This window comes from Polypterus senegalus, chromosome 14 (genome assembly GCF_016835505.1).
Source record: "Polypterus senegalus isolate Bchr_013 chromosome 14, ASM1683550v1, whole genome shotgun sequence".
In the NCBI taxonomy this organism is placed as follows: Eukaryota; Metazoa; Chordata; class Cladistia; order Polypteriformes; family Polypteridae; genus Polypterus; species Polypterus senegalus.
In genome coordinates, this window is record NC_053167.1 from 79,366,806 (window position 1) to 79,389,321 (window position 22,516).

At 36.7% G+C, this 22,516-nt stretch overlaps 1 protein-coding gene across 3 annotated transcripts in view; it reads left to right on the plus strand.

Moving 5' to 3' along the window:
• Nucleotides 1–21,808, plus strand: part of prrx1b (paired related homeobox 1b) — a 49,644-nt gene extending 27,836 nt beyond the window's left edge. Inside the window, exons 4-5 of one of the 3 annotated variants that reach the window (XM_039734506.1) lie at nucleotides 8,879–8,960; nucleotides 19,602–21,808. In XM_039734506.1, the coding sequence (XP_039590440.1) occupies nucleotides 8,879–8,915 (37 nt within the window). In that variant the 3' untranslated portion in view covers nucleotides 8,916–8,960; nucleotides 19,602–21,808. Of the gene's footprint in view, nucleotides 1–8,878; nucleotides 9,329–19,601 lie in introns of those variants that run through there. The other 2 variants (XM_039734505.1, XM_039734507.1) reach the window with 2 other exon arrangements.
• The last annotated feature ends 708 nt before the right edge of the window (nucleotides 21,809–22,516 follow it).

A 22,516-nucleotide genomic window follows, 5' to 3' on the forward strand; every position in this document is an offset into this window, starting at 1 on the left:
AGCCTTGTTTCTTCTTATCACAGAAATATCTATAGCTGCCCAAAACAGCAGAAATTCAATGACATCTTGTTGTCCAATCTGACATAATATCTTTACCAATCCCTGAGTAGGAAGTTAAGTTGCCAACACAGTGCATTGAGACATAAACATGTACTGCAGCTTTGACAATTATTCCAAGAAAACACAATGCAAACTATTCATGCTTAAAGTAAATATAGTAAACAGTCTTTATACATCAATCAATAAATCAAAGCTTATTTCATGTAACAGTATATTCAAGCCATCATAAAAGATTACTACTTTATAATTACAATTTAAAAGTCTGATGGTGCACAAGTGGTTGCAAATAAAATGGATTTCCTGTATTTCACAGCGGTGCAATGGAAATGCATGACTACAGAAGATATAAAAACACCAAATTCTAAACAGAAGAGAACTTTAAAGACATAAAGTGACAGACATTTTAGAATTTCTACTTGCCTGCTGTTTTCTGAACAGAATGCAACAGTAAAAATAAAGTTTGCTGCTAGCTTCAGTGATACTGCATATGGTCTAGCACTGTAAATCTAAGTGCTCTGTAGACTGGTTATCAAAAGCAAAAACTAGTAAAGTTTTAATAGCCGCCACTTGCAAAAATGCAAGGTATATGTTATAGGAACAAGCAATTTTATACCACAGTGATAACCTGCCCTGCTTCGGGTTCTATTTCCAAAAATCATTGCATGGTCATGTGCACAAATTATTCATAATGGTCTGAATCTGTGTATTATATTGTTGAGATACTCAGAGGGAAATGTTTAGGATCAACTCTGGGAGGGACACAAGTCTTCCAAAGAGAACACTAGTGAACATTATCAGGTATATTTACAACATTGTGACATGAAAATCTTTGGAATATGTGTGGAACATACATGTGGGCAAGGGAGAATATCCCAGTGTCCAGCCAGTTACCAAAGTGAGGTCCCTGGCAGATCTAACCTCTGCATAATTGGCCCATTATCATTTATGAGAAATTCAAATGAAAAAGTATTGAATTTAATAATAACCCTCAAGCTTGGGATCAGGGATACATTAGTTGAGACACGAGTATTGAACAATTCAAACACAGATGCAAAGACATTGAAATAAAAAAAACAAAACAGGTATAAAAAGCAGAATAGAAAGCATTGAAAAACAGAATTCCTTTGAGCAACAAACTGGCAGCATAGATAAACACTTCAGAATTGACCCCAAAAGGCCATATACATTGACCTCCAGATGTGTTTGTTGGAATGCTTCCTATTTGCAGTGCAGAAGACGGCAGTAAAAAGCAGATCAGATGGCAAATTCATCAGTCAGCTCAGTAATTGCATTATGTAAACTCAAGTTTGACTTAGAGCCGCCATGAATCTTTGTTTCTTCATCTTATTCTCCCCAGGGGAATCTCCTGTTAAGTCTAGCATTAAAAGAATGAAATGATGAAGCTCCTGATGGCTGTGTAATGTTGTTCTTCTACTTTTTTTTAAACTTCTTCCAGGCTCTAATGATTCTTGCTGGGTCACTGGGATCTTAATTCCCGCTAATATACTATTTTACACTTTTCCCTAGTGAAACGTCAAAATCTTATTTACGTGCTTATTCTTTAATCAGGGCTACTAAAATTAAAAAAAAAAAACAATTGTTTAGAATTCACAAGATGTCTCTAAAAGTCTCATGTATTTTTTACAGGAGTTTAAAATAGAATGTTATTGAATTTAGAAAAAGCTAAAAGTGAATACATCGTTTCAGCTCTTGCTTAAAGAAAAATAAGTGTTGTTTTATAGCTGAAGCATTTCATAAAAAACATTTTTTATTTGCTAATGTTAAACTGTTTCTACAGCTATATTCCTCTGGGGTAAGTTTGAAGAATGAAGTGAGTCAAACATGTTATTACATCACATTTTTTGTATAAGGAAATAATAACTTAAACTTGTGAGTCCCATTAACAGCTTACATATGATTTGAAACTGGCAAACCAGTGTTAGTTTTTTTTTTTCTTTTCTTTTTCCCCTGATGTTAGTCAAGTGTAATTGGTGAAGAAATCTAACCTTAATGAGTTAATAAGTTAAAATGTCAAGCCAGGTTTAAAAATAAAAGCATTATGCAGAAGTGTGGTTCCGTTCTTCATATTTCAGGCTTGCTTACAATGCTTTCTTTTCTTTTTGTTTTATAAAATAGGGCAGTTCCTTAAGATATTTGACAGCAGGATTTCTTTGCTCAAAGTTATGTTAAACTGATACTTTTTCAATTCTTGCTACAATGTCTTTAGAGTTTCCTCCTACATAACACTGTAGATTGTGCAGCACTTCATGGGTGACACTCATTCGGTAAGAAGAACATGGTAGCCAATTGCCACAATAGATATGGGGATGGCACGCAATTATTAACACTTTTCTTAATTGTTAAATTAAAATGAGCAGAAACACACTGACATACAAGTCACCAACTCAGGTTCTTGAGGGCTGATGCTTATCAAGCACAACGTATAAAACTTCGCTGGAAAGAGTTCCAGTCCATCACAGGGTACACATGCACTCATATACATGGGGAAATTAAATATCAAAAATCAAATTGTATTTTGAATGAACGTGGGAGTGACCATAGAAAAAACAAATAAGACTGATTATATAGCGAGTACAGTGAATATACCATGTACTGTATGGTTTTCCCAATTAACTTTTAAATATGCGCTAGCTATGTTACCTGGGAATAAAATCAATATAAAAACATTTGATTTCAGATATCTCTTGCCTTACGTGTGCCAGCAGAGTTCCTCCTATACCATTCCTTGGTAATCTCTTGTGTTTAAACCTCTCTTGCCCAGTGCTTCCTGTCTTGATCATGTTTCCATACTGCCTATCAGACTCCTCACTCGCCTTCGATATGCTTTTTGACTGCCACCAATACCTACATCATTTGTTTTCTTGGGAATACTTCCCTTCTTTGAAGGTGACTCACAGTGTTCCCCCTACATCTTTCCTTGGTATGTGTATGTCGAGCTTTCTTGCCCAGCACTTCCTGTCTCGATTGCATATGACTGAGCAACCAAAACGAAACCGACAAATCAGTGCAAAGCCAACTAGACCAATCAGATTGCTTGTAGGGACTGGGCACACACTCACACTCACACTGTAGAGTTTTAATATATAGCACTCTAAATAGGCTAATTGAGAAATCCATCTCATAGTCTAAGTGTTTTGCAATAGGCAAAAGTAACTAGAGTAATTGCAATGAGTCAGAGTTTCCTTTTGACCGTTTGACTACAGTATAAATGTATGTGATCTACACATGTTTTGTTTCCAACTTGCGCTTAATACTGAGTGAGGCTCATCAATAAACTTATTGTCATTATCTATTAATAGAACATAAATTGCTTTGTGACAAGACAGGTTATGAAAGGTTATCCTTCTATATAGAAGCGGTCGGGATTGTCCTTCCGTCCCGTGAGTGCTACGCAGGCGCGGAGTTTCACACGCCCCGTCCATTTTGCAATGCACGATGGGATTTGTAGTTTCGTTTTTCCAGGTAAAAGATGATTGTCTACTCCAGACTGTGCGATATCTTCTTCTTCTTCTTTCTTACTATATAAAAGCGGTCGGGATTGTCCTTCCGTCCCCTGAGTGGAAAGCGTAGTGGTATTCCGCTTATCACAGACTTACTACTTGCAGCTTGCGGTACAAAGCGACATGATGTGAGCAGAGTTCTGGTGCTCCCATCGTTCCCTTGCTTTTGTGCACAATGCACTGGAAAAATAGGCAAAATTATGTCTCTAGAAATAATTAATGTTGATGGAGTACAAATGCCTCACTGCGTAGTAAATATCAGGGGGGTTCAAAAGGGCGACCTCAATATAGAAAAAAAGTTTAAATTTCATCACAAAAATAACAGAAACTTCAGTATTAAAGTAATACCGCTCAAATGCAATATAACCAAATGAATGAGTTTGTATAAAATATCAAATTGATCTACATATTGAATTGCCTTAAGAAGTGGTCAACTTAAAAGTTGGTCGCCTTAAAAGTATTTAGGATAAATTTTGATGGATGAAAGCACCAGAAATCCTTGTGGAATGTATGTTTTTCACCATATTAGTAAAATAGCATATTTTTGCCAACAAATGTCTCACAGCATTATTATGTAACTAAGTCTGCTAATGATGGATGTTGGCTATATTTTTTTACAAATTGTTTAGTGAATATGCATCAATAAGAACGGCACTACCATACATCTAAAACAGGCATTTCTTCTGATTTTCTGAATTGTGAGAACACATTAAATAAATAGCTGCCAAAAATGACACCAAGTTGGAAAATTGTGTTTTTATCATGGAACCAATTTAGTTCAACACGCCACGCCAGGCGGTTTTTCCTCGAAACACTAACACGTCCGTAAATAGCTTCAGTGAGTTGTGTGAGTTATGCTGTGCTTCAATTCCAAGCCATATTTAGTTAAGAAGCAAACTGTAACAATCGTTGACAATTATAAGCTAATATTAAAAAGAGTAAAATTAGTGGGTGCAAAATTACTTTACAAATATGTATGCTTGTAAGATATTGGAGATCACAGGAGGGGCAAGCAAATTCTTTATTGTCTTTGAAAATGCAAAGATCTGGTTAGCTTAAGGCCTCTGAAGTCTGATTTTAAAAAATACATTGTCATTTGGAATGCTTAAAATGTCTGCTGATACAAGCTCTGAAATGAGCCTCAATCAGCGCTGACAGCATTCATCTGAACAGCCAACTGCTTGCACTGCTGGATAATACACAAGAAGTCTACCTCTTTAACATTGCATCTGGAAGCAATTAACTGCAAGACAGTTATAGACTGAGTGCTTCTATATGCCAGAGGCCTCAGTAGCTGATAGTTATGACTTTGATAAATCCACTTAGGGTCACAATGTCTTAAAATGGCTCCTTTATTCCCTTTTAAATATCTTTCTTGAAACAAGAGGGCAACTATTTGATGCAAGCGAATCATATCAGTGGTACGATATATCTAAATCATTAATGGCTTTAGTACTGTTCCTTGTCATTAGTGTGGAACATCCAAACTTGGCCAGAACAGGGAGCAGCATTATCAGAGGAGTCCGTACTTAAATTATTTGTGTTGCCATAAACTGTATCAATGTGGTTCTAATAAAATGTAGAAAATGATAGGCTCATAAACATGGATTCTATAAGCCTCATTTTAAAGTATTAGTCTGTAGTGTATGATGCTGTAATAAGTAAAATGATCCTGGAGTCATAAGGAGAACTTATGACACTGAAGGATCCCAAGATGCCATATACAAGTGAAGTGGCCATCCTATAATGAAAGTTTGTAGCTCTGAAGTGGACTGTTTATGAAAAAATTGGAGAAAGGGAAAGTTTGGTCGTTTTAACATTAGGACAGTTTATAACACCTAAGAGGAACAACGCATGCATCTACCAAAGTCAATTGTTGAAACACTGCGGAAAAGTTGTTTTTTTTTTGTATTTTTGTTTTTTTTGCCCCACCTACAGGAATGCTGAGGCCATTCTTCTTATTGTAACTGCAGGCACCGATTTTATATTCCCATAGATGGTACACAGCTAGCGTTAGCATTTCTGAAGTGTTTTCAGTGTATATTACTTTATGATTGTTTAAGCTGAGCATTAAATTCACTTTGTTTTTCTGGGAAGAAAAAGCTTGGTAAGAAACACAAAGTCACATATATTGCCCTATGAAAATACTGTAAAATTCTCAGGCTCACTATAGGCCATGGTGTTCAGTTCCTTCCAGGATGGTGCTTTAAAATTCATATTTGCTACCGGTATATCTTTATATATAAAAAAAATACAACGTCTCTCTGTCTGTGTGTCTGTTTTTCATGAGAGAACTACTTAACGGATTTAGATCTGATTTTTTTCGCACAGCAATCATAGTTCATTTGCAGGATATATTTGTGCTAATCCAAGACAGAGGCTGCAGACCAAGGGGAGAGGGAGGCGTGATGTCAAGAGTGGAAGGCTGGGCAGGGCCCTCCTCACTGTCCTGTTTCACTACTACGCGGGCGAGGCCGCGGGGGACGGCTAGTTCAAAATAGATATGAAAAGTGTTCTCTTAATTAGAAAATTAGAAATAGAAAATTACTCATGTTATTTTTAATTATTTACTACAATTTTGTTACTCATTTTTGTTTACAGGTTCTCCCATTTTGTGCCTTTTCTAAATCTTTTGCTATTGGTAATGGCTCCTGTTGCCATGTTGTGTCTTCCAGAATTAGCATTGAGTAATTTCATTAAGTATTTAACAGATTACATACTATTATTAACTTGTTCAAGATTGTGGATAAATTAAAAATGAATTTTACTTTGCTAGATAGTATTATTTTGTTGTTTGTTTAAAAGTCATTTTCACCAGTAGGGCGATTTTGATAATAATTTTTGATTATTGTTATGGGTTTTGCTGATTTGGCTGGTTTTCTTTTTTAATTTGGACCTAAGCCCATTTCTTATTGCATTTTCTCTCATCTCTCCATCCATTTCCTTTCAAATCATGTTGACACTTAATATTGGCTGACACCCTACTAACATAAGGATTTATTTCAAATGGAATCATCTAAAGTGATGCTCAAATGGGTGTTGTGCACCATAATCAGATATTTGCTGCCTTACTATGGATGCTGCTGAGATGCCTGAAATCAGTTTTTGTATTTAAAGCAGATTTAAGTTAAAGTCAGCAGGTTTCTCCTATTAGGTGTAGTAGTATAGAATTTTCTGACTGTAGTGATCTCACCTTCAATGTTAGTGACATATAAAGTGGTTACATTGAAATATATTTCAGAATTGAACAGACATACGTAATATGTTGCAAGACACAGAAAATCATAGTTTTATCATTAGATAATTTAAGAATCATGATAATATATGGGTGGCACTGTGGTGCAGTGGTAGCGCTGCTGCCTCGCAGTTAGGAGACCTCCAGGCTCCCGTTTCCTCCAACAACAACAACAACATCCTCCCAGTAGCTCAAAGTGCTTTAGTTGCATGAATTCTGGCCCGAAAAACAAAAACTCCAGTCTGTATGGGTTTCCTCCAGGCCTCTTTGGATTTAGGGTTCTCGGAAGGGCTTGATGATGATGATGGTCACGTTTCCTCCAAAGCAGTCCAAAGACATGCAGGTTAGGTGGATTGGTGATTCTAAATTGGCCCTAGTGTGTGCTTGGTGTGTGGGTGTGTTTGTGGTGGGTTGGCACCCTGCCCAGGATTGGTTCCTGCCTTGTGCCCTGTGTTGGCTGGGTTGGGCTCCAGCAGACCCCCGTGACCTGTGTTCGGATTCAGCGGGTTGGAAAATGGATGGATGGATGATAATATATTTTCATGGTTGCTGTGCCTGAAATAAACCTTGTAAATTGAGGGTCCACTTTTTTCGCATAAATTATTTATTGAGTGAAAACTTCATATATTACATGATATACTTTTTAAAATGAAAAAAACTAATAATATAATAAATGTTGACATGTTGCACAGAAGTCATGAACTACCAAGCATACACTCTCCCAAGATGCTCTTTCACTATTTTCAAGACTAATATTTAAAAACACCTCTTAATCCCAACTACCATGGGCATCAAAAAGAAAAGGTCCAGGAAGATATGCAGTGATATAGTAAACATGTACGTAAAATTATATAAACAGTAAATAACACATTTACAAGATTTTAGTTTGGTTTTAGGTAACAAAAAATGAGAATTCCGGACTTAAAGTACACAATATTAAAACTTTACAAGTCAACATAGTCTCTAGTAAGTGTTGTAATGGCTTACGTGTTGAAAAGTAAAACTTCCTGTGTAGGGTAGAGCACAAGGCCAATCCTGGCCTTCCTTTTTGTCATTTAGACACAGAAAAGACACACAGGTAGGATGGACTGTGAACCTGTTGTCCAAAGAACACATATAGCAGTAGAAGATTGTTTCTTGGAACATCTGTATGAAGTGGTGAACTGAGAAATTAATGACAACTGGATTTGCTGTTAGATAGTCGTATTTGGTGGCCACCGTTTGTGCAACATTTGGAGCAGGGGTCCTCAATCACAGTCCTGGAGGGCTGCAGGTTTTTCTTCTAACCCAGTTGCTTAATCAGAAAGCAATTCTTGCCAATAATTGAATTTCATGGCTTGTTAGTGCTTTAACTCTGCTATGTCAGGTAATTCTCATATCCTAGTTTTTCTTCCCCTTTCTAAGGATATCATCCAAATGATTTGAAGGCTAAAATGTAATTCTCAGTTCTTCACTTTTTTCTCTGCACTTTCCTTCCAAGTATTTAATTAAACCCAATAGTGCATGATAAATACACACTGGTTTAAATGGTAACAAGTTAAATGGAGAAATGCTGGTCTCTTTTGTTATTTGCATGTCATTGCTAATTATGAGCAATTAAAAACCAAGAATACAGCTGTTTAAGACTAAAATAAGCGATAAGGGTTCAAAATCTTAATGAGCGAGACAAATAAAGTGAAGCAGAAGTGTTACTTGAGCAATAAGTGCTTCTTATTAAACAACTGGGTTGAAGTAAAAATCTGCAGCGACTGTGGCCCTCTAAGACTGTGATTGAGGACCCCTGATTTGAAGTAATACCAGAAGTACAAAGTGAAGGATACCTTATGCTGGTAAAAAACAAAAGTTTAAAAATATTTTTAAAATGTATATTATGCATGAATAAAGTAAAATACATAAGACAATGACAGTCATGTTTTTTTTTTCCTGGCTCATCATTTTTCTCATGAATCATTCATGGGTCCTTTAGTACTGATTGAGGCTTTAGCTGATATTGTCATAATGAAAACACAACATGTAGTCATACAGATCCTTTTGAATGACATTTCTATTTTTACTATTGCAGCATTTTCCCACAAGACATTCCTCCAAAATTCTGGTAGATTGGAGTCCATGACCACATATGATGTGCTGAAAGCCTGATACATGTGAGTCTGATGCTGTGAATATACGCTTACCCCTGGCAGTTGGAGCAACAAAGCCGTGTTATAGCCATAAGTTGTGGGATCCAGGAAGAAACACTTTTGAGACCAAAACATTTTTTCACTTTCCTGACAGTCATTTCAAAGACAGCTCTCTATCCAAGTACGCCATGACAAATTGGATTTTTGGAATTTCCTCGCTTTGAGGCTTGACTTTGACCTCAGACAGTTTGTCTTCACCGCTCTCAGCAGCTTCATCTAATACCCATGACTGTTAAGGTTAAGATCCTTTAAGATTATACTGGATAATTCTGAACAATTTTCCATTTTCTTGTATTACAATAAAACACTATAATTAAACATTTTCCTTCAAAGGTTATCCTATATTACATATTTTGGCCAATATAACCAGCAGCTATATAACTTCAGAATTGGGCAGATTAGTATTTTAATTTTACCCAACCATAAATAGGCTAGTAAATACAGTTCTGTGGGAAAAGAACTGTAATTGTGGCTTCTGACATGACGCACATTGAAGGCAGCATTATCATATAATCATCTTTAAATTTACACTAAGAAGTGCATTTTCCTCTCTGTCCAAAAATATTTCAAGTATTTTGTAAACCACCACGCTCCACCACAGCATAAAAGAATATATTAAAAATGGTTGCACATTTGGTTGCATATATACTATGCTTTAGTCAAATTTATGGCCTTTGGGTCACATGGAAATAAAACTTACAAAAACATTGGTCAGACCAATAGAGCTCACATCCAATGGGGAAGTCTTGAGAGGGGTGGAGGAGGTTTTCTGTGTACATTCTTATGATTTCAGTGGGTTATGAGAGAATGTTTCTGCAACAGCTAACATTAGGACAAATTGTAAGAAAAAGTATGTTATAATTACATTGACTTTTACTTTTTGCATTACAGTTATCATTATTAAAAATCAGTTACTAAATTAAGACCTAATAACTGTTCACCCCATGTGAACCTATTAAACACCAAATATGGTTTTGGAAATGGGAAACAAACTCCAGAGGCTTATAGTTGAACACAGAATCTTGAGACATTTTAAAAAGTTCCTAGATGAGATATTGGCATAATTTGGGTAGCAGTCAACTCAAAGGGCTTGATGGACTGAATTGTACTCTTATTTGTGAAACTTCTTATGTTCTTCTGTCTTATCTTGTTGTAACATTGGTGGCAGACATACATTGTGTACTTGTCCAAACACATATTTCATCTTTTGTAAAATCACAGATACAAATCGTTTAGTTAACAAGCCTACTGCAAATGTTAATTATCATTACAGTAAGAGCTTGTCATGTCAATCCATACTGGATAAAGAATATCTGTATTAATGGAAAACTCAATTTAACATAATCATCTTGAGGTACAAAGTACGCCATTCTGAAAAAGCACAATTAAAAGTTCTGTCATGTGGTAATGGGCTTTAATGCTTATACACATTTATATTCCAGCAGTAGGCTGTCCTAGTTATGGCTATTCATCCCATTTACACGATGTCCATGCAACCTGCGGTATCTGTGGTCCAAGTCTACAGGGGGTGAACAAAGCAATGAAAACACCACAATAAAAAAAGAGCTTAGAACTGAAGTAACTAAATCTTTAAAAAGTAGCTGCAAAGGTGAGCCATGTTAGGTTGAATACCAAGAATGTTAGACAATTACAAAGTACACTTTAATATGCTGGGTTTATAAGATAACACAAGGCAAAAAAATGGTGTCTAATTTGCAAGTGAATTGGTCACACACTGTAAACTGCAAAAGTATTTCATGCATCAAGGGAAGCAGGTCCAACATTATTGGCAGTATATGTCAAGCTGCCTTGGAAAAGTTTAAAATGGTTGCAAGTCATAGCCCACCGACTGGGGTAGAAGGACATTTCACAAGGAGGTTGGTAAAAGTTGCAAATGAGTAGCCTCTATAATGATCAGGGAATATGATGCCAGTTTACAGGACCAGGAGTACCTACCTAATGGTACCAAGCACTGCTCTACCATGACGTTCCCCTATTCCAGGGTGATAATCCCCCCCCCACACACACACACACTTGACACACACTGCTGAACTCATTCAAGAGTCCTTTCATGAACACCCGAATGAACTCAAATGCCTTCCACTGTCTTTTTAATCAGCAGCCCCAATACTTAATGAAGAGCACTTTACAAAAATAATTAGACTTGACATAACAAAGGTCAAAGCTTGAATATGAACATTCCAGAAATGACTGAAGGTGTTCTAACAGCAATGGGTGGACCTACTCCTTATTAATCTTTGAAATGAATATATTGTTAGCTGTTTCTTTTTTTTTTTCTAATTCATACTTCATGTTTAATTAGAATTCTTAAGACTGTATCACATTAGGCAACTTTCCAGAAATTTTCAGTCATATCCATAATTTACAAAATCTTAGCAAGTCGGAGGGAGTCAGTGGAACATTCCCATGAAGCCGAGAGCCAAATGTGACGTGCCCAAGGACTGACTCCATCTAGACTGCGACTCACTCCAATTTTAGTGGGAAGGTTTGATTTTATCTTTAGTCATTAGGATGGGCTTGTGTGCATGAAAACATAACATTATTCAATATAATACAATTTTGATTGTAATTAGACTAAATGAATGTCTAAAAATTGCCTTTTATTTTAAAAGCAGGTTGTAACAAAGATTCCTCCCACAGCTTTATCCATCATCTCACATTCACCAGTCAGATAATCTTAAAGGATTTTGGCATCCTTCTTCTATGGGCACAAAAGATGTTACTTATTCACCATTTACAATTGATTTCTAGTAGCATGACCTTAAAGTTCTACATTTGCTCCCCAAAGACCCTGCAGACAGATAAGAAAACACAGATCTCTGATCATGAGGATTATAAAGATTATAAACAAATGTTGTATGGGTAAAAAGACTGGCATCAACCCAATATTTAGACAGAAGGGTTGGGCCATAGCAAATAATTTTATTAAAGAACTCTTCTGTTTATGTACATTTTGGGTTTTTTCATTCTTGCAAATTTAAGATAGTTGCATGCTTTATGCAATGACAATGTCACAGCATGTGCCAGCTACTTCACAGAATTGCAGCCAAAACATAAAGGCAAAATATTCTTTTCTGGTTGCATGTACACAACCTACACTGGAGATGTTAAGCAGTTCTTGTTTTTTTCAAATTATACAGACCAACAGTACTCAGACTGGTGACAGATTTAGGACAGGGTCAGTTGCTGCATGGCTATCAGCCCAATGCAATGTCCCATTTAATAACATTGGATTACCAAAATGGGAATAGTTTGTGTAAGTCACTTACATCATCTTCTTCTGTACTTTTGCCTATGGCAAAGAATACCCTGGTTTAGAAGATGGAGTAATGGGCTTAACATTTTATCATTTTCCATTTCTTTCAGAAGAATGTAGGATTGATTTGTGCTGTACTCAAATACCGGGTTCACTTAGAAAAATCTGAATTGACACTTACAAGTACTTTAAAAGGCACATTTTCCTCTAGGGTCTTGGGCTGTTTATTTTTGGACTTACTTTGTGCATAATGTTTCTTTTGTGAGTCTGTGTACCAAAATCATTAGTAAATATTTTAAATAATATGTGTGATTTAAAAAATAGTTTTTAAACATATGTCATTGAAGCTTTCCAGTTATGTCAGATTGTGGTAGTGAGAAAAAGCTGTTATAAGGAAAAGAGTCATTGATGACTACAGCCCCTCTGGAAGCTGCAGCCTGACTCTATAGTTGTGTATTAATTCTTGGCATTCTAGTTCAAGGTCCATCTAAATTCTGTCTTGAGCCTCATCACTTGGAGTTGCCAGTTTTGTTATATCATTTGTGTTATGAAAATGTAGTTGAAACAAAACAATTCCATGTTTTTTTCAGTGTTTTCTTCAGTCATGAGTAAGAACCAGACATTTAGCATTTATGGTCAGGAAAGATTACAATAACCCATTGTATAGAAATGTGTGGGAAGAGCTATGATCTATCCAGCTGACAAAACTCAGTCTTAGGCAATAGCTCTAAAATTAGGCCTCAAGACTACAGTGAGGCCTAGAATCAAGAGTCAATTTGGCTCCAAATTCAAGGAGCACAATGTCCACAATGAACCCAGTGCTGAAAAAAATGAAAATTTCAAAAGGGAGAGGGGAACAATTGGAAAAAAAAAATCTGGCTTAGATGTCAAAACTAAAGCTCCATTATATTTCAGGATTTTATTAACAGAACAATACAAAAGAATGCAACAGAAAAAACGGTATGCCTAAAATCAACTCCAAGTTTGAATCTAATAATTCTAAAACATAAACAAGAGCCAAAATTAAATAACCAGATGATTGAAAGAGAGCACTTAACAAACAGATGAAATCTGAAATTCAGCAAAGAGACAAACACCCTGCCTTTGCTGTTTAGCCAAACTGCCTGCTTAGTGGCTAAGCTGCTAGTGAAGTTTGATGGACAATTTTGGCTTTGAGCTGCATCTATGTAGGTAACATACATTTTACTTTTGCATGCACACTTATGCAGATACAGACAGCTCAACTATCCAGATTACTATGTAAAGCTAAACTGGCAATTTCAATATACAGTACATTTTACTCATTAGTGTGTTCTATGAAGTTATCTATTTTAATACTTTCTAATTTATTATTGCTCCAGAAATCCATTTTAACAAACAAGTTTCATGTAGGTTGGACCTGCAAGTATGGATTTCACAATTTACAAGAACAGCTACTACTCCTTTTTAAGCTCCACTGCTCCATCCAGTGTTTTTTAGGATCTCATGTCCATGCCTAGGCCCAATTTCCACTCCTTTCTGTTCTTTTTGAAATATCTTTTCACTACTATTCACAATTTTCTCACGGTGGTGTACTGAAAACATGAAATACACATCTATTTTTAAATATTGTGGAACCATTTTCCTTCTAGAACTTTCAAGGGCACTCTCCTCACAAGCAGAATGCAATGTGAATAGAGAGTGTTGTTCTTTTTCTGGTGGATGCAGTACAGTATGTGGAACCTTCAATGTTAAGAGAAACTCCATGAAGTAGGGGGCTTGTATTCCTGACTCTAATGTATGTTTGGGTTAAAATTAGGAATAGCAGGTCTAAAGTATAATTGAAAGCATTTTCTAAGTATTACAGAATTATGCAGGCTGATTGCATACTATAGAGAACTTACAGTAGCACCCAGCAGTAAAAGCAAGACATAGATAGGTGCGGGGAAGTAGATAGTTAATAGTGAGTTATCACTTCTGTCATTGGATTTTAGTGGTGGTGGGTGTGTTTTTGTGACCCTAAAAATTCAAAATCTTGATGGTTACGGTTACTTTTATGGCTGATGGAACCGTGCGTATAGTTGTTACCCACTTGGCTAGCTACTTTGACCAGCTGTATAAAGCTGATCCTCTGGCTAGGACGTTGGATATCTCTGTGTCCACAGTTCTTGTGGCTGATCCTCCAATTAGCTGTACAAGTGGTGAATCATCTGAGGGTAGGGAAGGCTCCAAGGATCTGTGGTGTCTGGAGTGACCTTGTTCAGGCTGGTGGTAAGGCGGTCCTCCTGGCATTGCAAGCAATTTCTCTCTTCCATTTGGGAGATGGACATCATCCCAACTGACTGGAAAATGGGACTTGTCATCTCTATCTGGATTTAGTATTGTGTAATAATCAGGATAGAATTGAGGGTGTAGAGGTGATTGAACCACTAGGGTCAAGTGACCATAATGTAATACAATTCTCAGTATTTTGTAAGAGTACAGATGCAAAGACTAAAATTGTTAAGTTGAACTTTAGTAGGGCTAATTTTGAGCAGATGCGACAAAGTCTAAGTAGGATAGACTGGGATAAGCTTTTAAATGTGGAGACGGTCGAGGAGCAGTGGAACAGGTTTAAAAATGTTTTACATGTAATGCAGGACAGATACATACCTAAATTTGGAAATAATAGGAAACTAAAAAAATCTCCACGATGGATTAATAAAGATTTAAAAAAGAAGTTGCAAAGGAAAAAACTGCTGTATAAGGCATATAAGACTAATGACTGCAAAGAGAACCGTAGTGCATATGAGAAAATGAGGGCAACCATTAAGAAGGATATCAGGGAGGCTAAAAGACAGTTGGAGAGGAATATAGCAGATAAGGCGAAAGAAGACCCCAAGAGATTCTTTCAGTATTTTAGTAGTAAAAGAACAGTTAAGGAGGAGGTCAAGTTCATCAGGAATAGTAAAGGGGAATTAAAAGATACAGACAATGAAATAGCAGATGCCCTAAACTTACATTTTTCTGAGGTGTTTACAAGTGAGCAAGTGGATAACCTGCCAGAGGTAAACACAACTACTAAGGAGGTACTGAGGGATTTGGAAATTGTAGAGGGAGAAGTGCTGCTCAGATTAAATAAGATGAAATCAAACAAATCACCAGGCCCAGATAATATTTATCCTCGTGTTCTTAAGGAGGCTAGTGAGTACATATATAAACCCTTGACACATATTTTTAGGAAGTCACTGTGCACTGGAGAGATTCCAAAGGACTGGAAAATGGCAAATATCATCCCATTATATAAAAAGGGTGACAGGGCAGATCCAAGCAACTATAGGCCAGTAAGCTTAACAAGCATCACAGGAAAATTAATGGAAGGAATTATTAAGGATAAGATTGAGCAACACATGACAAGGACAGGAGTTATTCTGAACAGTCAGCATGGGTTCAGAAGGGGGAGGTCGTGTTTTACTAACATGTTGGAATTCTATGAGGAGGCAACAAAAGGATACGATCAAAGTGGAGCTTATGATATTATTTATCTGGACTTTCAGAAAGCATTTGATAAGGTGCCACATGAGAGGTTGGGCATCAAGTTAAAAGAAGTGGGAATTCAGGGTGATGTTTTTAGATGGGTGCAGAATTGGCTCAGACACAGGAAGCAGAGGGTGATGGTGCGAGGAACCTCATCAGAACTGGCCGATGTTAAGAGTGGTGTTCCACAGGGGTCAGTGCTAGGGCGCTGCTATTTTTAATATATATAAATGATTTAGATAGGAATATAAGTAACAAGCTGGTTAAGTTTGCAGATGATACCAAGATAGGTGGATTAGCAGATAATTTGGAATCAGTTATATCATTACAGAAGGACTTGGATAGCATACAGGCTTGGGCAGATTTGTGGCAGATGAAATTTAATGTCAGTAAATGTAAAGTATTACACATAGGAAGTAAAAATATTAGGTTTGAATACACAATGGGCGGTCGAAAAATCGAGAGTACACCTTATGAGAAGGATTTAGGAGTCATAGTGGACTCCAAGCTATCAACTTCCAAACAGTGTTCAGAAGCCATTAAGAAGGCTAACAGAATGTTAGGTTATATAGCACGATCTGTGGAGTACAAGTCCAAGGAGGTTATGCTCAACCTTTATAATGCACTGGTGAGGCCTCATCTTGAGTACTGTGTGCAGTTTTGGTCTCCAGGCTACAAAAAGGACATAGCAGCACTAGAAAAGGTCCAGAGAAGAGCGACTAGGCTGATTCCAGGTCTACAGGGGTTGAATTATGAGGAAAGATTAAAAGAGCTGAGCCTTTACAGTTTAAGCAAAAGAAGATTAAGAGGTGACATGATTGAAGTGTTTAAAATTATGAAGGGAATTAGTACAGTGGATCGAGACTTGTATTTTAAAATGAGCTCATCAAGAACACGGGGACACAGTTGGAAACTTGTTAAGGGTAAATTTCGCACAAACATTAGGAAGTTTTTCTTTACACAAAGAACGATAGACACTTGGAATAAGTTACCAAGTAGTGTGGTAGACAGTAAGACGTTAGGGACTTTCAAAACTCGACTTGATGTTTTCTTGGAGGAAGCAAGTGGATAGGACTGGCGAGCTTTGTTGGGCTGAATGGCCTGTTCTCGTCTAGATTGTTCTAATTCTAATTCTAATTCTAATTCTATCTGGAATGGGAAGGGTAATCGCCCGGATTGCCACAACTACAGTTGGATAACACTGCTGTTGGTGCCGGGCAAGATCCTTGCTACGGTCATCCTCAAAAGGATTCATGTTAAGTTGCTCACCTACCAGCAACCAGAACAGTCTGGTTTTACATCTTCGAAATGTACCATCTACTGCATCCTTGCACTGAGGGTTCTCATGGAGTGTAAATGTAAATATCATCAGAGTTTCTTTTCAGCCTTTGTTGATTTTTGTAAAGAGTTGATTGAGCTGCCCTGTGGGACATCTGAGACTATGTAGGATCCATTCAAAGTTGCTAAATATCATGGCTGGCCTGTACACTGGTACAGTGAGTGCTGTGCAGAGTGGAGGCAGAAACTCTCAGTTTTTTCCAGTTGATTTTGGGGTTCGTTAGGGGTGTGTTTTGCTCCAACTCTGTTATATGCTTGCACGGACGGGGTGTTGGGCAGGTTCGTGAGATCCAGCAGCTGTGGGGCATCTGTTGGTGAAGAGAGATTCAATGATCGTGACTTTGCCAAAATGCTGTTATCTTTGCAGAGTCAATGGAGGCTCCAATCAGGGCTTTCAAGAGACTGAGTGAGGATTCTGAGTGTCTGGGCTTGCAAGTGTCCTGGATAAAAACCAAGATCCAGGCCTTTAATGACATCTTAGGCACAGCCAGTGTGTCTGTCTCTGGAGAGATTGTTGTCCTTGTTGAGAGGTTTACTTACCTCGGCAGTGACATTCATTTCTCTAATGACTCTCCCTATTAAGTCAGTATATGGATTTGGAGAGCATGGGTCATGAGATCCCTGGAACGTGGTGTGTAGTGCTCCCGATATCTTTGTAAAAGGACAAAGGTCCAAGTCTTTAGAGTTCTGGTGCTTCCTGTCTTGCTATATGGTTGCGAAACATGGATGCTATCAAGTAACCTGAAGCGAAGACTGAACTCCTTCGGAGAATGCTTGGGTACTACTGGTTTGACTTTGTGTCGAATGAATGGTTGCTCATGGAGTCCCGAATGATGCACTTTACCTGCACTGTGAGTGAGCATCAGTTACGGCACTTCAGCCATTGGGTGTGATTCACTGAGGGTGATTAGGCTTGCAAGATCCTCATTGTTAAAGACCCAAGAGGCTGGACCATGCTAAGGGGATGTCCATGTAACACCTGACTGCAGCAGATAGATGGTTATTTCCGGTGGGTGAAACTAGACTGTGTATCTGCCTGGAGGGTTGCCAACCAAGATCCTGAGCTGTTTCGTCATGTGGTGGGTGCGGCAACACACTGTACCAGTGCATGCTTTCTGACCTGATGGTTACAGTGAGTCATTGAAATAAACATCCCATTGGAATTTGAGACATACTAGCAAGCTGCCACTTTGGTGTCTATACTAAATATAGAACTAATAATTTTCTAAAGAAAACAATCAAAACACATATTTTCACATTTACATACTCATATTTTGATTTGCAACACAAGCCATTTACTTCTATTTCAATATGTGCTTCAGACCCACAGCCTCTAGTCTATATAGTTTACATTACATTTACATTTACCCATTTAGCAGACACTTTAATCCAAAGTGATTTACAAAAGAGATTCACATAATGGAGTAAATACCAATCGGAAAAACTGTTTGAGAAAGAGTTAATGGACAGGTTACAAATTGATCATCATAAATAAAGAGCTCAGAAACAAAACACAAGATAATTACAGTTCATGAAAAAGGTTTGGATTGAGATTTGATGCCATGCAGAGGTGGCATCACCAGACACCACTCATCAGCAGACCAGAGTGGCCAAGAAGGAGCATTGCATTACATCTCATGTACACATTTTATGCTGATAAGAAGTCCTCTCTCTCAAAGGATTAAATGTACTGAAAAGCATCCCATCTTGTTAGAACTAAGCTCACTAAAGGGCACATAAACTGTAACACTCTCTATAGCTACCACCATACACATGAGAAATTAAAGATAAACACCTGTATAAATTAGAATTTGTAGGTTACTTTGTCACATGTATTATAATATTAAATACGGCATAGTCATCTCTATTGTTGAGAGCTTAATATGGTTCATTTTATTATTAAAATATTGGTATAGCTGTTATTACTTCAAATGAATTTTTGTAACAGCACTGCCCTATTGACTGACTTTACTATCCTGCTTTGTTAATAAACATGTAGATCTGATAAAAATAAAATTACTGAAAACATTTAAGACCAGTAAAATAAATTGTTTAGAGTATTTAAAAACCTATTGGTAAACAAACTTCAATCAATAGTTATGGTCATCAAAATAAAGACATGGCTGAATCTCAAGCCTAAAGTATAAGAAAAGAATCCTTCAATTGTTTAAGGGGGACTCTCCCCATTTTTCCAAGAATTAAAAAAATATTCTTTTCTCATTGAATATTTTTAAAATAACAAATTATAAAATCAAATCAATTCCTGATTTGGGAGTCTCAACAACAGTGAGATTAACTATGCGGTTAATCAATATAATAACAGAACTCCTTTAAATGCTGATAAACTACATTAGAATATTTTTCACAATTCGTCATACTTTTTACACTTTTATGGATTTTTTCAGTAGAAGTTTGTATTTTGTAATTTTTATCATGATTGGTTTTCTGTGAGAATTGATATTTATATCATTTTACTTTTTGTTTTTCCTTTCCAGTTATACTTATTCATGAAAATGAATTCAGTGATCATAAGCTAAGACGTCTGTGTGTTTGTTTAAGGATGGCAGAAGAATAATGCAATGGAAAGATGAGACAAAGTATTTGGAAAACAAAGTGGAACAACACTTGAAGTGTACAGGTCTCTAAAATGTCATAAAACCGTCCCTTGTGAAACTCCCACAGACTTCCACAGAATTTTAAGTACACTTTCCTGTGCAGAGTAACTGGGACAACAGATATTTTAGTACATGTCAAAATGCTAAATTATTTCAGTTCTTTCCAGTTATACTTTTTCCAAATAAAATGGTTGTTCCTTGATATAATTATCTCCTTATATCAGGTTAATCTGTACAATGACAAACTTCATGTTTCTTTTTGTCTGTTCTTTCTCATATTGTAATAATCTGATCACCTATTTTATATCTAAATGGGACTGCTTCATTTATAGTTTGAGAAGAAACAAGCTGTATGGTTTCTTTAAAGGTAAATCTATGCAACTGACATTTCATTTTTACAAAAAAGACACACTGATTAAAGCAACAGAACTTACAACCACATGACAAGATGAAAATGCAAGGAACAAAGAAGAAAGATCTGACAAATAATAAAGAGATCTGGCATTTTTCTGGAAGTTAGTTCTGAAAATGGATTTAAATAATAATTTGGTCAGCTATCAGTAGCGTCATATTTTATTTTAATGATATACTACATGTGGATAATACATTGAGTAGACTTGCTGCCTTATGGATCTTACATCCTGGGTTCAAGTCCTATGCCTGGTTATTTGCCTGTGCAGAATTTACATGTTCTTCACATGTCTATGTTTGAGCTCTTTGGGATCTTTGATTTTTCTCCCATGATCCCAATGATTTACACGTTGAGTGGTGAGTATGGTGGTGTGAATGGGTGGAACCTACAATGGACTGGTGCCGGAGCTGTTTCCTGCTTTATGTCTAGTGCTGCTGGGATAGGCTGTACCTGCCCTACAATGAATTAAGCAGATTTCAGAATGTTTTGCAGTCTCCACACCTATGTTTATGCACATCAGTATTCCCTGACAGCATGCCTCCTTGTGCAAAGAGATGTGGGAAACCATTTTAAAGGGAGTAAGAAATCGAGACCTGTGCTGGTTATCTTACCAACTTGCAATCTTATCTATACTTTAATTGACTGGCCTGGCTCCTTTGTTAGAGCATCCAGCCATCCAGCTTCACATAATGGTTGAGAAATTGAACACTATGAATGTTAAACCATATATTTCATTATGGATTTAAGACTTTCTTTAAAATCATTTGTAGATACGTAAAGTATATGACACCATTTCAAAAGTCCAGTATAGGAGCTCCTCAAGGCTGTGTTCTGTCTCTGTTACTATTTATGCTGTATATTAATAATCTGAGACAGAACAGTGGCCATTGCTCAATTATCAAGTAGGCTGAGAACAACATGCTGATAGGGTGAAATAGCTGCAGAGAATAAAAGTTATTACTTCAACAAATTGGGCTGTTTAGTAAACTGGATTAAGAAGAACAATCTTACTTAAACGTCAAAAAGTCCAAATAAATGATATTTGACTTTAAGAGACAGAAATCTCTATGTTCACATCTCATTTGTTCTGGGGGAGGTGGCAGAGATAGTGACCCAATGTATACTGTATATATACTTAGGGACACATCTAGATAGCAATCTAAACTGGAGTATTAACACATAGAGTATCTGTTCTTAATGCAATCACTTCTTGATTCTCCTTTGTAACTGTTTAAAGTGGTCAGTGACCTCATGTAGGCCTTTTATCACAATGTGATCCAGTCTGTCATCACTTTTAGCTTCATTGCCTACTTTAGTGGTTTAACAAATCAAAAATACATAAAAGCTCTGGCAGGTTACCAAACATAAAGCCTGAATTATTGAAACTAATGTAAATTATTTGGTAAGTGTGTATCCGTGATCAGTGTTGAAGAAACTGGGAAACAATGACAGATACCTTTGAAGTGCTGAACTTTCCTTCACTAATTCAGTAAGGCTAATTGCGATAGAGACCCACATAAACTACTCGAAAAATTCCTTTTTTCATAGAGGTACAGTATATGGCTTTTTAATACAAAATATCAAAGATGCTAAAGAGTTTTTCAAATGTATTGTGTAATGTGCTGTTTTTTTCAAATGATGTAAATGGCCCAAAAATACAGCGTAACTTTTAACATGTTTTGTCTTTTATTGGATGCAGCTGAGAAGGCAAGTGTAATGCTTATTTGTGTAAACGTAAAACCTCAAATCTAGATGTCTCAAAGAGTGTTCTGCATTCTTTTCAGCAAACAGGAAAAAGTGTGTTGGTTCATACATGTAAGCCGAGACTCCAGGGGTACAAGACAGCCAGACTAACCTGCTGTTTTATCATGTTATCAGATCACCTATGACATACACTTAACACAAAAGGTACCAACTAACCTCTTATGTTCTTTTCTTAATGTGGGACAGAAAGAAATATCAAAAAGCAGCTATATAACTGTTATGTGTAACCTTACTGTCCATATTGTCCCCATGTATTAAACCCTAGTGACCTCCATCACCAGACAACTCACAGACTAGAATTTTCTTTTATTTTCTCTCTTTTACCTGTTTACCACCAATAGAGGATATTTCCAAAACTGTCCTTTTGAGCTCTTAAGGGATCCACAGCTAGAGAAGGAATGATCAACCTTAACATATCTGTTTGCTAGTAGTAATCAGACAGAGGCATTGATTTAAGGTATCATTTAAAAAAATGTATTTATTTGCATCAAAACTAGCAACAAATATAACCAAAGAATTACACAGCCTGGTTGGGTTCATACAGTCTTCACTCAGTCCTGGATGACATTTCCCAGATGGCCCAGTTGCTTAGTCACTGATTATATATCCTTAATCAAAA